The 14694-nt window shown below is 42.0% G+C and overlaps 1 protein-coding gene across 1 annotated transcript in view; it reads right to left on the bottom strand.

The window, feature by feature from the left end:
* MAP2K6 (mitogen-activated protein kinase kinase 6) overlaps positions 1-13537 on the bottom strand; it is a 111014-nt gene extending 97477 nt beyond the window's left edge. Inside the window, exon 1 of the mRNA XM_029928786.1 lies at positions 13271-13537. Within this exon, the coding sequence (XP_029784646.1) occupies positions 13271-13286 (16 nt within the window). The 5' untranslated portion in view covers positions 13287-13537. The remainder of the gene's footprint in view (positions 1-13270) is intronic.
* Between the last annotated feature and the right edge of the window lie 1157 nt (positions 13538-14694).

Genomic DNA, 14694 nt, shown 5'->3' with positions numbered 1-14694 from the left:
CTTTGGATCGCCTGTCCCAGGGCCATCCACCTGGCTGTAAGGAACGCCTTCCCTTCCTGGGGCTCTTTTCTGGGGTGTCTGTTTGCCTCCCCCCATATGTGAAGCAAGCCTCCATCAACACCCTGGCAGGGCAATGTGACAGATAATGGACTTCTGTTCTAAGCCAGGAAAGTTCCCACCCACTGACCTTACCCCCGACCACCTCACACAACCTCCCCTGACAATTTCGTCCCACACTGTCCCCTCTCATCCAAGCTGATCCTGACATTTTTATGCAGGATTTCAGGCTAAACATACTCTGACCACATTAAGAAAATAAAACTATTAACTCTAATAAGTATACAGAGAGCTGAAAACACCTTTTGTAAACAATCAATATTTAAGGGCTCAGTAACCCTCGAGTAGTACTTTTTGTGGTGGTTGTTTAAAGGTTTACAAGCCTTTTCTAAAAATAAGCTTTGCCTGGCTACAGGTCCTTGGTTCTTACTCGCTCTCATTCCCTCTTAAGCTTTATTCCATGAGGACTAGAGCCATTTGTTACAAAGGGAAGGATGTCCTCTTCCCCCTGACCTCCAAACCCCATCTCTGTATGTATCTGCCCATGAAAGCTGCCCGTGACAGCCACCAAAAGTGTTTAGTAGATCTCATATCCTCTAAACATGAGTTAAGTTTTGGGAATGAATACAGCAACAGCATGTGTGTGTGTGTGTGCGCATGCGCACACCCATGTTTTCCAATTTAACACCCCCCAATTTAGAAGCAGCCAGTTTGTCATTAACAATAGAAAGTCAGGAGGAAGAGCAGGTAGTCTGCTCATGGACCAGATGGCAAGCCTCTTGTTTCACTCGCTTATTTTCCTGAGAAGAACCACACTGAAAGTTCCATTGTACCAATTTAAGGTCCTTTCCCTACCGACTGCTTTCTTCATCTCCCGAGGTCACATTATACCCTTCACCTTCCCTAGTGTTCCAGTTGCAGCTTGAACCAAAATTCACGTGCTGATCACATGGAGTAGCATCAAGGTGCATCATGTTTATCTTCCCAAGTTATGGGTTACGGGTTGAACTGTGGGCCCCCCACAAATTACTATGCTGAAGTCTTAACCCATGGTTCCTCATAATACAACCTTAACTTGGAAATAGGGTCATTGCATATATCCTTAGTTAAGATGAGGTCACATGAGATTAAGGTGGGTCCTTCATCCAATATGACCAGAGTCCTCCTAAAAAGGGGAAACTTAGGGGCAGCTGGATGGCTCTGTCAGGTAAACGTCTGGCTCTTGGTTTTGGCTCAGGTCAGGATCTCACAGTTTGTGGGTTCAAAGCCCGCATTGGGCTCCATGCTGACGGTGCAGAGCCTGCTCGGGATTCTCTCTCTGTCCCTCTCTCTCTGCCCTCCCCTGCTCTCTCTGTCTCTCCCTCAAAAATAAATAAATAAAAACTTTAGAAAGGTGGGCTGGGGGAGACTTAGACACAGGCACACACACAGGGAGAATACCACGTAAGCATGAAGGCATAGTTCTGGATGGCAAGTCTACGAATCTACAAGCAAGGTCACAGACTGAGCCAATCACCAGAAGCTGGGAGAAGAGTGTGAACCAGATTCTCCCTCCCAGCCCCCAGAAGGAACAATCCTGCCACCACCTTGACCTCAGACTTCTGGCTGTGAGACAATAAATTCCTATTGTGTAAGCCACTCAATTTGTTTTTATTGTTCTGGTAGTTCTAGGGAATGAATAGATCCCACCAAACTGTGTGCGTCTTGAAGGGAGTGATGGAATTCTATTCATCTTTGTATTCGTCCAGCACCTTGCAGATAATCTAATTGTCCAATAATGTTTGTCAGATTCAACCAAAAAATATATGGTCCTCTGCACCCTCAGCCCTCTCACCCATCCCCCACCCCCTTCCCAACCAACATTGACTCACTTGTCTGTAGATCGCACCACAAAACAAAACTGAAATTTGGGAAAGGGAAAAGTTATTCTAACACTAGTGGATCAAGAGCTCTCCAGTGCATTTTTAAATCAATTCCAGAATTAAATCTGCATTTTTTTCCCTACTTTACCTAGAACAGTGGAGGCTTGCTCAGGAACAAAGCCCAAGCACAAAGACTTGGCAGACTTGGCCAGCCGTCAAATGGGATGATAGAGCTGGCAGTCCAATCACCTGGCTGGGTCAGACGTGCTCTTTAACCACACGGCAAGGTGAGGCAAATGGTGCCGTGTAGTCAGTCCACTCACCTCACCCACTCTACTGACCCTGACTTGAGTAAAGTCATGGAGGAAAAAGAAAGTAACTAAGCACTGGTTACACTAAGCAGCCTGCCATGGGCTCTAGAGCTATCGGTCATAGGTTTTTTAAACCAATATAATGAAAGACACGTGACTTTAACCTAGCAATTATTTCAATATATTTATACTTTAAATGGATTGTTTCTGAAATTAAAAATACACACACATATAATTTATGAACTCCCTTGCCAGTATCCAATGTCATGCAAGAGCGAGGAAATTCAGAAACACATTCAACAGTTTTCCTCCTCTTTGACTGCTGATGATTCTAGAAAAAGGGAAAGCACTAAGAAATGGAAAAGGCAGGTTGGCAGGTTATAAAAAATGAAAATTACAGCTGTGGCCATGCTCTGGAAAATATTCCCTGACTTCGCTAGATGTTGATTATTGAACCAACAGCTTGCTTATATAATTACAGTGTGCCTATAAACCCAGGTGCATGATATACTTGTTTAACTATTAACCTCTGGATTTCCTGGAATTTCCACAACCCAAAGGGGAAAAAAACCTAAAAGTATGAGTATACACGGTATACTCCATGTATGAATGTATTGTGATCATAAGTAATAACGACAGCATATCGCTTGGTAAGAAAAAGGAAGTTCTTAGAAAATACAAGTGAGGTCTTTTAAGCTTCAGAGATTTTGCTAGGGCGTCTTCTCTTTTTTATTCTAAGGAACTGTTTTGCCTATAGAACCTTCTACTGGTGCCCCTGGATCCTTAAAGTCAAGATCCTTTCTCCATCCCAGCTTTGGATCTAGGGCACAATTTCCTCATCAACTCTGAAACTCACGTCGACAACTGCCCATGCACTGTAAATATTTCCCTGCTCTCCCTCTCATCCCTAAGACCTCCCGACCCACACTCTAGAATCCTAGGTTCCATTCTATACATTTCTGTGTGTGTCTTACCTCCTACTAGACTATAAGCTTCTGAGAGCTAGAGAGAAAGGAAGAGGGGAACAAATTTATGTTCATAGTGAGCTTGCTATAGCAAAATGCCTCAAACCCAGCAGTGTACTCAATAAATGTTTGCTGGATAATTGAATGCCACGCACTAGCCAAAACACATGATGTACATTGCCTTGTTTAATTTTCATAACAATTCTGAGAATGAGTGTCAGCCTCTCCATTTAGCTGGTAAGGAAGCTGAAATTAGACAGTAAGTAGATTTTTCAAGGCTCATGGCTAGTTAGCAGAGCAGAGTGAGATGCATTTCTGTCTAGTCCCACCTGGCACAATGTCTCAGATGGTACCATCGATCCAAAATTTATTGGTTGGATTAATCTGGACAAGCGCCTTATCCAAGTTCTCTCTTTAGTTGTGCTCAGAGTCTCCAGGATTATGTTTTTCAAATGGCAACAGAGTTTGGGGAGCATGAAGGAGTAAATAAAGCAGGAGAATATGCTTAGAAAGATTTCAAATAGCACAGAGAGATCGTTTCTGCACAGTCGCAACAAAATAATTCCCAGACTCTTGACTATTCTGTTCCCACTGGTTCTTCAGATATTCGTCTTACCCTTATCTCTAACTCATTCGTCCCATGTGGGGTTGGAGCAGGGAGAATCGAGGAAGGGAAGAAACAGCTTGTCACTCAACATCCACACCATCTATTCCCATGGCTTCCGCATGGGATCCTGGGGAAACAACTGAAGCCTAGGAGTGACTTTCCTGCTTTGGAAGGAAGAAAAGCAAAAGGAGAATTCACTGGTTGAAGGGAAATTCATCGCCCACTCCCCTGGCTACCTCCTCTACCACAAAAAGAGAGAATTCTAATTTCTTTCACACCATACAGTACAAGAGGAAAGCAGTGGAAATGTAGGTTCACTCACAGTTTCAAGGAAATAACACTTGTTACATTTACACAGCAATAACCAGGAATACAGGAAATCACTAAGCCACAAAGGGGTGATAGTATGCCTCTATGTAGGGATGGTGCCAACCGGTCATGTTCTCATTACTGTTAAAAAAAATTTTTAACTTAGAGGTGCAGGGAAACACCTAAAGTTTGGATCTCTTCGTTACAGCCTATAAGACAGCTAATGGAATCAATATTCATTACTGATGGTTAACATTAACTTCCTGTCTGTACAGACCAGTAACTATCAGTAGGCTGGCTGCAACCAGCTCAATGGGTACTTTGTACTTGGAATTCAACCTTAACACTGAGAATGAGTCAGACTTGGTATCGACCATGATCTACAGAGGCTTAAAGGGACACGTTACAAGGAACCTCAGTATAGATAGACGCAGGTCAGCCCCTCCTAACCGCCATACCTGGCCCTCATATATACAGATTTCCATGGAATCCACTCACGTTTTCAGAGTGGGCAAAATTTCCCAAACAAAATGTTTCCACCAATGTGTTTTCTGGGTGATGGGTTCACAAATTTATCACGGGGTGACAGCTCAAGTGGAGTGGCCAGGAGCTGGGATTCTGGTGTCAGACAGACCTCGATGAAATAAAGCTACGTCTCTGCCACTGTCAAACCTGCCATCTAAGGCAAGCTCCTTGTCCCCTGGCCTCAGTTTGCTCATATACAAAATGGGGCATCATCACACCAGGCCCTAGTCAGAGGAGAATGAGGTCATTCACATCCATGTAGGATGTAGGATGCTAGGATGGTAGGAATTCTAGAACTTCCCTGGACATGACTTAGACTCCCCTCATTCTAGATATGGTGGACAAATCTGGGTTCACCCTACTGAAGCCACTCTGTGTGCATCTCCATCTCTTCCCTCCCTTCATTTTCAGAACATTTACCAGGACCTTCCTTCCTACCCACAAAATACCCACCAATTTAAGTGACTTTGTAAGCCAAGGGAGACTCATTCCCCAAACAAAACTGTCCACCCAGGGGTTGGGGGAGTTTATATGATAAAACAGCTCTGGGCTTTGCAGGAAATGATAAACGGAAAGAAAGCTCTCTGGCTAAGATGGAGGTTATCTGACTATGGAGGGAGTCAGGCTTCCAGCTTCTCTCTATACTAACGAAATGGACCTTCCAGGCTGGGTCATGATAATAATCAAGAAAACAAGGCAGCCATGGTAGGGAGAATTGTTTTTACCTTATTTGCTTCCTAAACAAAATGTGAGATCAGGAAGAGGAGAAGGAAGGGACCAGGGGAAGAACGAATGAACAGCTTCTCAATGGGAGGGAAAATAAAGAAAAGAAATCTAAAGCAAACAGGAAGAGCAGAGCCGAAAGGAAAGGACCCCAGGATGGGCTGCTGGAGACTAGTAGCTCAGTTTGGCGGAAATGAGCAATGGCCTACAAATCTCATAACCAGGAGAAGCACCACTCAGACATTTCCTGTGGGCTGGGCCCCAGAGGTTGCTGGCGGAGTAGTTGCCCAGGTCAACAACTTCCAATGAAATGCCAAAGAGAAATGTAATATGGAAGCCTCATCATGAAAAGATTCCATTACTTGATTGAATAAAGTCATAAAGGGCAAGGTCAGCAAACGTTCTTTTGAAAAGAGCTAAATAGTAACTATTTTTGGCTTTGTGGGACATAACATCTCCATCATTACTATTCAACTCTACCATCGTGGGGCGGGGGAAAGCAGCTACAAACATGTAAATGCATGAGCATAACTGTGTCTCAATAAAACTTTATTTGTAAACACTGTGAACTTTATATAATTTTCACGTATCATGTAATATTACTCTTTGAGGTTGTTTTTCCCAATTTTTTAAAAATGTGCAGAGACACCTGGTTGGCTCAGTTGATTCAGTATCTGGCTTCAGCTGAGGTCATGATGTCACAGTTTGTGGGTTTGAGCCCCATGTCGGGCTCCATGATGCACGGAATCTGCTTGGGATTTTCTCTCTCCCATTTCTCCCATTCTCTCTGCCCCCCTCCTCCAGCTTATACTCTCCTCTCTCTCTCTCTCTCTCTCTCTCTCTCTCTCTCTCTCTCTTTCTCTCTCTCTCTCTCAAAATAAATAAATAAATAAACTTAAAAAAATTTAATGTGCAAAAAATTTATCTCACAGGCTATACTTAAACATAGATAGAGCTATAGTTTGCAATTACCCTGGTCATGAGCATGGGCCCTGTGGTCAGACAGGCTTGGCTTTGCATCTTGCCTCTGCCGTGTACTGATTATCCAGCCATCCACAAGTTAGTTAACTCACCTGAGCATCGCTTTCCCCATTTGTGAATTAACAATAATAGCATCTATCCCCATAGGATTTATATGAAGTTCAAAAGCATAACACATAAAAACCAACTCACATAATTTAAGTGATGGGGTATTGGGGTGTGGGTTGAGATCAGCATTTAGACCTACAGCTAATGATCTGTTTAAAAAAAAAAGTGTAGGGTGATCTCAATCCAATTTAAGGAGGGATAGAGAGACTGGAATATTAAACAGACAATGGGCAATATATCCAGCAAGGGCCAATTTAATGCTTCAACTCAGAACTGCGTTGGCTCAGTTACAATGCTTTGATAGACGTCACGGGACTCGATCGCAACCTGAATTATCGCTTCAGTGAAAAAAGAGGAGTTATTCGGCTGCATATCAAGCTGTAGAGACCAGCTCAGGAAAGGCAGACTCTATGAGGACACAGGGCAGAAAACAAATCCCAGGGGCGGCAGCGACAGCGGCAGTGGGCTAGGAGGAGGTGGGGAATTGTCACATTCGGGGGTTGTCCGTGCAGAGTTCCCTGTCTCCTCATAGGGCGCCAGCTGTTAAAAACTTTCAGATGATCTCTGACAACCCTTCAGAGGCTCAAGTGCTGAGGTAATTTACAAACAGCTCCTGACACCAGCACAGGATGGGGAATTCACTCAAGTCCTATCCCACGGGATTCTTTACACAATGCATCTTAGTTCCGCATATTTTTAAATGAAAAAGTTTGCCAAGGATCAGGCAACCTCTAAATCCGTCTGGAGGACATAGGTAGGAGAAATGACACTTCTTCGGCCATCTGAGTTGCTAAGAATGCTATTCTTGCATTCATGAAGCGAAGCCATAATGGAAATATGAATGCAAACAAGGAAGCACAGGATGAAAATTGCATTATAATTTAATTACCCCAAGCCTTTTATGAAATGTGGGGGGAAATTATAAAGATCCCCACTGACAACGAATACTTTAACTGTCAGACATTTATTGAGCACTTCCTATTTATAAGCATAGTGCGAAACGAGGTGGAGATGGAAAGAGGTACAAGAAGAGATGTTTGCTATCCAGCAGGGGCTTTCAGAGATCACCCACAGAAGGCAAATAACAATGACAGTGGTTAAAACTTGGAGCCGTATGGTGTAAGCACTGGGAATTAAAACGAGAGTATTTGCCAAATATCCCCTGGCAGAGAACTGGTAAGAAGCGCCACCACCATAACAATGGATCACCATTCCTTGGGTTTGGAAAAAGAAGCCCTGCTATTTGAACTGTAAAGCCTCCTTCCACTTGCCAGCGTGCTCCCCACAAAACAAGCAAAACAAAAAAAGAAATGTGCAAAATGCTAAAGATTCTGAAGGAACAAATGCTTGATAAATGTGGATTGCTCTAGTTCGTGCTTGGGTGTTGCTTAGTGAAAAGGACTTGTGGACAGAGAATAGAGACGCCAAGTCCCGCCTCTGGCTGTGTCTACAGTCAAATCATTTTGTCACAAAGCTTCAACTTGGTCATTTGTAAAATGAGATGATTGGACCAAAAACTCCGTTCGTAGCTCTAAATTAGATCACTGAATATCAGGGTGCATAACGAAGCAGGCTCACTAGAGAAGGCTGTGGTAAGAAGATGTTGTGATTGACATGTAATTGGGGAGGTCCTCCAAGTTGACCCCAGCCTTATTTCTTCTAGCAAATCTCATAAACTAAAGTAAACCACCTTTTATGATGCACATGATTACACGCGAAGCTAAAAAAACAAAAAAAAGGTAATGATTCTGCAGCAGTTCTGAGAACATGGCCAGGTGCTGTGTAAGAATTATTTACGAAACTAAAGAAAAGCTATTTTGGCCTGCAGAGATTAACCGAAAATGCAGAAATGTCCAGAAGCCAGTTATTTCCCAGACTGGAATTTTAATCAGGTCATTACATGTTTCTTATCATTTTTGTACGGGTCTGGATAGTTATAGAAAGTATAACAAAAGAAATTTCTGAAATATGGGATGTTTACTTAAATTTAGGTTAAAATTAAAATTGGAATTCACCAAGATATTAAATTATTTGTTCTCTTTATAGTTTTTAATGTAATTCATTGTCAAGTTGGCTACCATACAGTGTGTAAAGTGTGCTCTTGGTTTTGGGGGTAGATTCCCGGGGTTCATCACTTCCTTGCAACACCCAGTGCTCATCCCAACATCATTGAGACACATAAAATCCAACTCTCAACCCGTGGTTACCTAAGTTTTGCAATTTTGGAATGTTCTGGACCAACTCTGGAAAAAATATGATCCCCAAATTAAAACCTCAAGATATATTTTACGAGAAAAAAATTCAAACACATAAAACACAAATGTCAAAAAAAAGGAAATTCAACTTTTTTTTTTTTACTAAGAAACGCAACTGACCATAATGTGTTAACACCTGTTGTCAAATAGACAAAGATTTTTTTTTTTTTTCAAATTAGGATACCTATAGGATGAAAGAAGCCATAGCCTTTCTGGAGAGCAATTGATTTGGCATTAAGTACCGTGATGTTTAAATCAGAGAATGCACAGTCCCAAACACTGGTGGGAATAACAATCTGTGTTAGCTCTCTGGAGGGCAATTTGGCAATATGTCCATGTTCCATTTCTAGGAATTCATTTTAAAGACATAATTGGGCAAATGTACATAGATGTATGCTCATGGTATTCGTTGCATTTTGTTTATAGCTATACAAAAAAAAAAAAAAAAAAAGGAACTCTGTGAAAGTCCAAACTGGAGATTAATTAAATAGCTACATTCTTACATATTAAAATAAGCAACTATTTGGAAGAATGGTATAACTATATGTGTGGAAATGTAGAAGATATCCAAGATATAAGGAGGAGTATAAAGTTAAGTTGCAGAGTATCATATAGGGCGTGTAAAATAGCACATATATGTGTGTATGTAAATATGGATGGATGGATGCACAAATGCAAAGAGATGCTTACCAAAATGTTAACAGTAATTAGCCCTGGACGGTGTGACTCCGAGTGATCTTTACTTTCTTATTATGACATTCTCTTTAGGTTGAAATTTCTTTCAATGAGCATACTCATTTTTATAACAATTAGAAAGCTATTTTTAAAAGGTGGAACAGAAAATGACAATGGGGAAGAATCTGATACCTAGAACCTGGAATTTAGTCTGAGGCCATAATATACAGAATAACGTACCAACGGGGGTGACTATCACAGCGACTTCGTAATACTAAAAGTTAATAAACATGAAGGTTCTGTTGAAACAAATAAAATAGAACTGAATATTATGAACATAGAAATATATTGATTTGGAAATATTTCTCAGTCTATGGTAAGTGAAACAAAAGGTAACTAAGTAGAAATTAGTTTCATATACATTGTAGCTTTATTCAGACACCTACACGCAGAAAAGACAAAAAAAGCTCAAAGAGATAGATGCCAAAATGTATACCATCATCAGTAGTGATTCATATTTTCCTCTTCTTTATTTTCAAATATATCTATCAGGACCAGATATTACGTGTGTACTTTTTTCTTCTGGTTTAAAAGTAGTCCCTATAGATTCTTTCAGTTAGTAAAAACGTGGAAAGTAGTTCCAATGTTACAAATCTCATCCCTTTTCCCCATTGTTATATTTTTCCATCAAGAGACCCCCCTCAAAGCCCCTGCAGCGAACGTACTGCGCTGTGAAGTGCGGGATGCCACACCAATACAAAACAAGCTTCAGAAACCCAACATACTTATTCTGATTTTGGGTCCTCAGATGGACGAGGCTATAAAACATACTGGCTCAGATTACAGGCTAAGCGTGACAGTCAGTCTGGTACAACCTAACAAAGGAATCTACACAGAATGAGAAATTTACACATTTCATTTCCCAGGGTGGAATGAATTACAGAAGCAAGGAACCCATGGGAGCGCCTGCCACACTCCTACATGCTCCTGCAGTTATGCCTTACCTGCATTTCTCACAACAGGATTTACCCATTCCTGTCGTAAACTAAGGTCAACCAACTTTGGGAAGAGGTGAAAAGAGGGAGAAGTGAGAAAGAGGGCATTTCCAACACAGTCAAACTTTTTGTGTGTTTTCAGGTGAACTGGGAGATGCCAGACCTCCCGACCTCCCTCTCTCCCTTCCTCCCTCAAATCATCCTGGCTTAGTAACAATAGCGTCTCTCTCCCGGGTAATGTAGATGACACATTTTTCCTGTAGCCTGTCTTCCTGTAAAGTGCAGGAATTTCTGCACTTTCTGGGTGCCTTCCTGTTCACTTACATTTCAGATTTCCTCAAAAGGCATTCTACCACTTTAATATTTGAAAAATGTCAGCTCAACCCCAGACAGCTAACATAAACAAGCTGAAAAGCATACCACCTAAAGTTACAACTGTGGAAAACAAAATTTCTTTTTAAGAAAGTCTTTCTCGGAATCTTACTGCTGGTAAGGCTGGAAAGAGGCAACCCAGTTCTCCCAGCTCCCAGGGACTCTATAATTCTTTTGCCTCTGCTGTGCCTGAAATTAGAGGTCTGTGAAACCGAATTATAGTGATCTAGAAAGTTCGTAAGGGTCCTTTGAATTGAACATGTTGTTAAATTCTTCAATACTCTGAGGTTGTGTCCACCTTTCACTTTTGCCTCCCATTCCATTTGGTGATAGGATTACAAAGCAGTTTGGTACTGCGAAAAATGTCTTGGCCACTGAAGAGTACCATAGCTGAATTAGGCCAATTCCACACTTAGAAGTCCAGGCCAACACTCCTACACCACTTCTGCTATCGATCTTTTTCTTTTCGGACAGGAACCTCACATTCACACCCGGACCCAACAAAGAAAACCCGTGTGGCTAACTGGGAACTGACGTGAAGAAACACCAGTATCCAATCTACAATCTCGTAATGGAACCAAGACATGCTAGTATCTTTTAGTTTCCCAGCTCAGAAATTTGCTCTACTAGGAGAGAGAGATAGCTTAAGAGTGAGTCAAAAAAAAAAAAAAAAAAAAAAGGGAAGAGTAACTTGATTTACTTTGGACCCTAAGGTCCCAAGATAAGATCACCATAATACCATCTTCTTCTTCATGAAATCTTCCTATCTCCCAGAGAGATCAAGACCATCTCTAAACTCCAAATGAGCCATTTATTTTCACTATCCATGCAATTATCTTGTAGTATAATGATTTGCATACATTCTTTCTAAATGATAAATTCCTTGAAGGAAACAAGTATATTTTAAATATTTTGTATTTCTCCAAATCATGTGCAATACATATATAAAGATATAGATATCACATACACACAAATACATATATACACATACACACATACACATTTATACACACATTAACTGAACTGAATGAATGGGTATATCCCAAATACAAAGGAACTAGATACCAGCTCCTTAGTATACCAAAGCATGGAATGCCCATTCTAGGCTGTTATTTCTCTACTTCAGAGATTGTAAGTTTTCCTTCTTCTCAGGAGCATCTGCCCTTCATAATGCCAATTCCTAGGTTCTTCAGCACTCTGAGCCTTCGAGATTCCCATTCTCCCCTAATGGTCAAGGAAAACACAACCCTACTTCGAACTCTTATGAACATAGACACTTCCTTCTTGGTCTGAGACATAGGATTCCCCATCAGGTAGAATTAAAAAGCAGTTCAACAACTCCAAAAACATGGCAGAAAGCTTACGAGATACTTTCATTTCACCAGGTCCTCTCCATGCATGTGGGGGCCCTCCTACCCTCACTCACCTCTACCTAGCTCACCTCCTCCTTCCACACATTCTCAGATGGCATATGCTTTCTCTACCGTGAAGAAAGATTTGTTCTGAAACAAGTGACTTAGGATCGTAGAGGCACCTGCCAGCAACCCCCTCAGCTCCCTGATGCCATGTCAGGAGTTTTTCAAATCCCCTCCCCAAGTATAAGACTAAGCCTGCAAAATATAACTGCATAAAAAAATTAAGAAAAGGAAAAAATTAAAACAACCAGAACCCTGAATTTCTGACCTATTATAGCTGACTAAATAGATGAAGTTACACACTTAAAAGATTTCATTGATTTTCAATGAAACGGCGCGGTCCCCCCACGTTGGGGTAATGCTTAAAAGTACAGTTTTTCTCCCCATATCTCCCCCTGACATGCAAAGCATCTCTCAAGTGGGGAGACCTAAAACATCTATGTCCTCACGGCTGCTTCTAAATACTGTGAGCCAATAAGCAATTGGTGTACAGTGCAAAATCTCAGACGAGAAAGACTTCTCCTCTGTTTTTTTGTAACATGCTATTATTCACACTTCACCTTTACTTCCTTTAAAAATCAGAAGCTGCTTAATGCTCAAAGCGGTATCAATAGAAATTTCTGTAAAAACTGGCACCGCGACGATTGACTCCCAAAGGAATATAAGATTACATTAATTTCCTACTAGTTTAACTCAACTTTTACCTTTCATCTTCACCTACAGACTTTTTAAAAGTTTGAATTCCTGTTGCACATAAAATTACTTATAATGTGCGTGCACACAGAAGAATTTTACAATTATATAAAGCACTGCACATTTAGACGCTACCAACCTGCTCTATCTCTCCTGACTGTGCAAAAGGCAAAAAGAGCTCAGTAATCCTAGCAGAAGAATGCAAATAACGTCAATGCACAGCTGAACTGCAAGCCCTGCCTTACAGGAACTCTCTGTGTCTGCAAAAAAAAGACACATACTAAACAGGAAATGCAACTGAGCTGTGGAAAACCTCAAACTTAAAAATGCAATCGCCAGGCGAAAATTGCATCCATGCATTCATAAATGCATGCACAACCCTTTGCATTTTTGCAAGTAATGCAAACAGGCTCTTACCTTTCGACTGAGACATTTTCCCCTTTCCTTTGATGGGGGAGGGGAGCACAAAAGACTTTGCCTTGCTTCTCTTCTGTAGCTAGTTTTGCAACAAAGATGCAAGCTGCAGGCGTGCAATCTTCATGCAAGTGGAGTTTCTCTTGACCGATGCAGTAGATGGACTTTCAGGGAATCAAGATGGAAATGCACACCTTGCAAAACAGACTGGAAAGTGATATTTCCCCCAGTTGCAACGTTAGGGAAGGCTGTGCTGCAGCTACATGATGGGCCAGGGCTGGCAGCTAAAAGCTCCAAACTTGGAACTGAGTATCTTAGTGCGCAGACGTCCTTCCTGCGAAGGGCGCGGGGGCCGCTGGGTAATGTAGTTCCGAGCAGAGTCCACGGGGCTCTGATTTAAGGAAACGTGGTCGCTTGGGTCGCCGAGCGAGATGACTGGGTGCGCCCAGATAAACAAGTCAGACGCGCAGTCGGTAGTAGGGGATGGGCCAAAAAACGGCAGGGCCAAGGCGAGGGAGCATTTTTGTTACCGAGAAGCCCCAGAAGCAACAGTTGAAGAACATTAGGTTAGCTGGAAAGCATTTGGCTCGTTGAGAAGGTCGGCTTGGGTGGTTTGTGTTTGCAGGGTAGCACTTGTTGTAATGTCCCTGCCTGTAGCCGTTTTACCCCCACACCTCCATTTTTTAACATTTTTCTCGCATGGAGAATTGGTTGGTGATTTGGCTGGCTAGAGGTAAGATTACCTTTGCAACTGCAGAGAGGATGTAAAAGTTTTATTTAGTAAGAAATGATCCAGGTTGGTTACTTTCAAGGAACCTGAAGTCAATTGGGGGCGGGGGGCGGATTGAAAGGGGGATAGTTCTCATTTATTGAAGGGTTAAAGAGGAAGTTCTGCCTTTTATGTGTCACAGCTAACTATCAAAGTTAAAGTGTTTATAGATGCCTTTTCTCCCCTGGTGGAGGAGGAAAGTCCCTGGTCTACCGGAGAAAGTGGGTGGTGATCTTAAATTAACCAAACCAGATATCCTGAATTATTTCAACAAAATTAGCAAGTATTTGTTGAGCTCCTGGGATGGGCCAGGCACCTTTCTAGGGCCTTGGGTCATCCATTTGTCAGGTATTGCTCATGGCTAGGGGGTGGGCATCAACATGGTAGACAGAGCCAGCCCTCTCACAAGGAGCCCAGAGACCCACCGAATGATTCCACACAAGGAATGGAACTGAGGGAGGGCGCATGGACTGAAATTAGCTCAGACTTCTAACTCACCTAGTAGACGGGACTCAGAAGCGTGCTTTCAACCTGGAGAGGGAGAAGTTGAGGGTTTCAGGCTGTGAGGCATGAACCACAGGCAACAAAGAAATGAGGACAGGTCTTCAGGAGACACTAAGGATACTATGTTGCCTTGGACCTAAAACCTTGGTTTGCC

The sequence above is a fragment of the Suricata suricatta genome, chromosome 17, assembly GCF_006229205.1.
Source record: "Suricata suricatta isolate VVHF042 chromosome 17, meerkat_22Aug2017_6uvM2_HiC, whole genome shotgun sequence".
NCBI lineage: Eukaryota > Metazoa > Chordata > Mammalia > Carnivora > Herpestidae > Suricata > Suricata suricatta.
The sequence above is the reverse complement of the archived record's forward strand: the minus strand, read 5'-3'. Positions and strand labels throughout refer to the sequence as shown.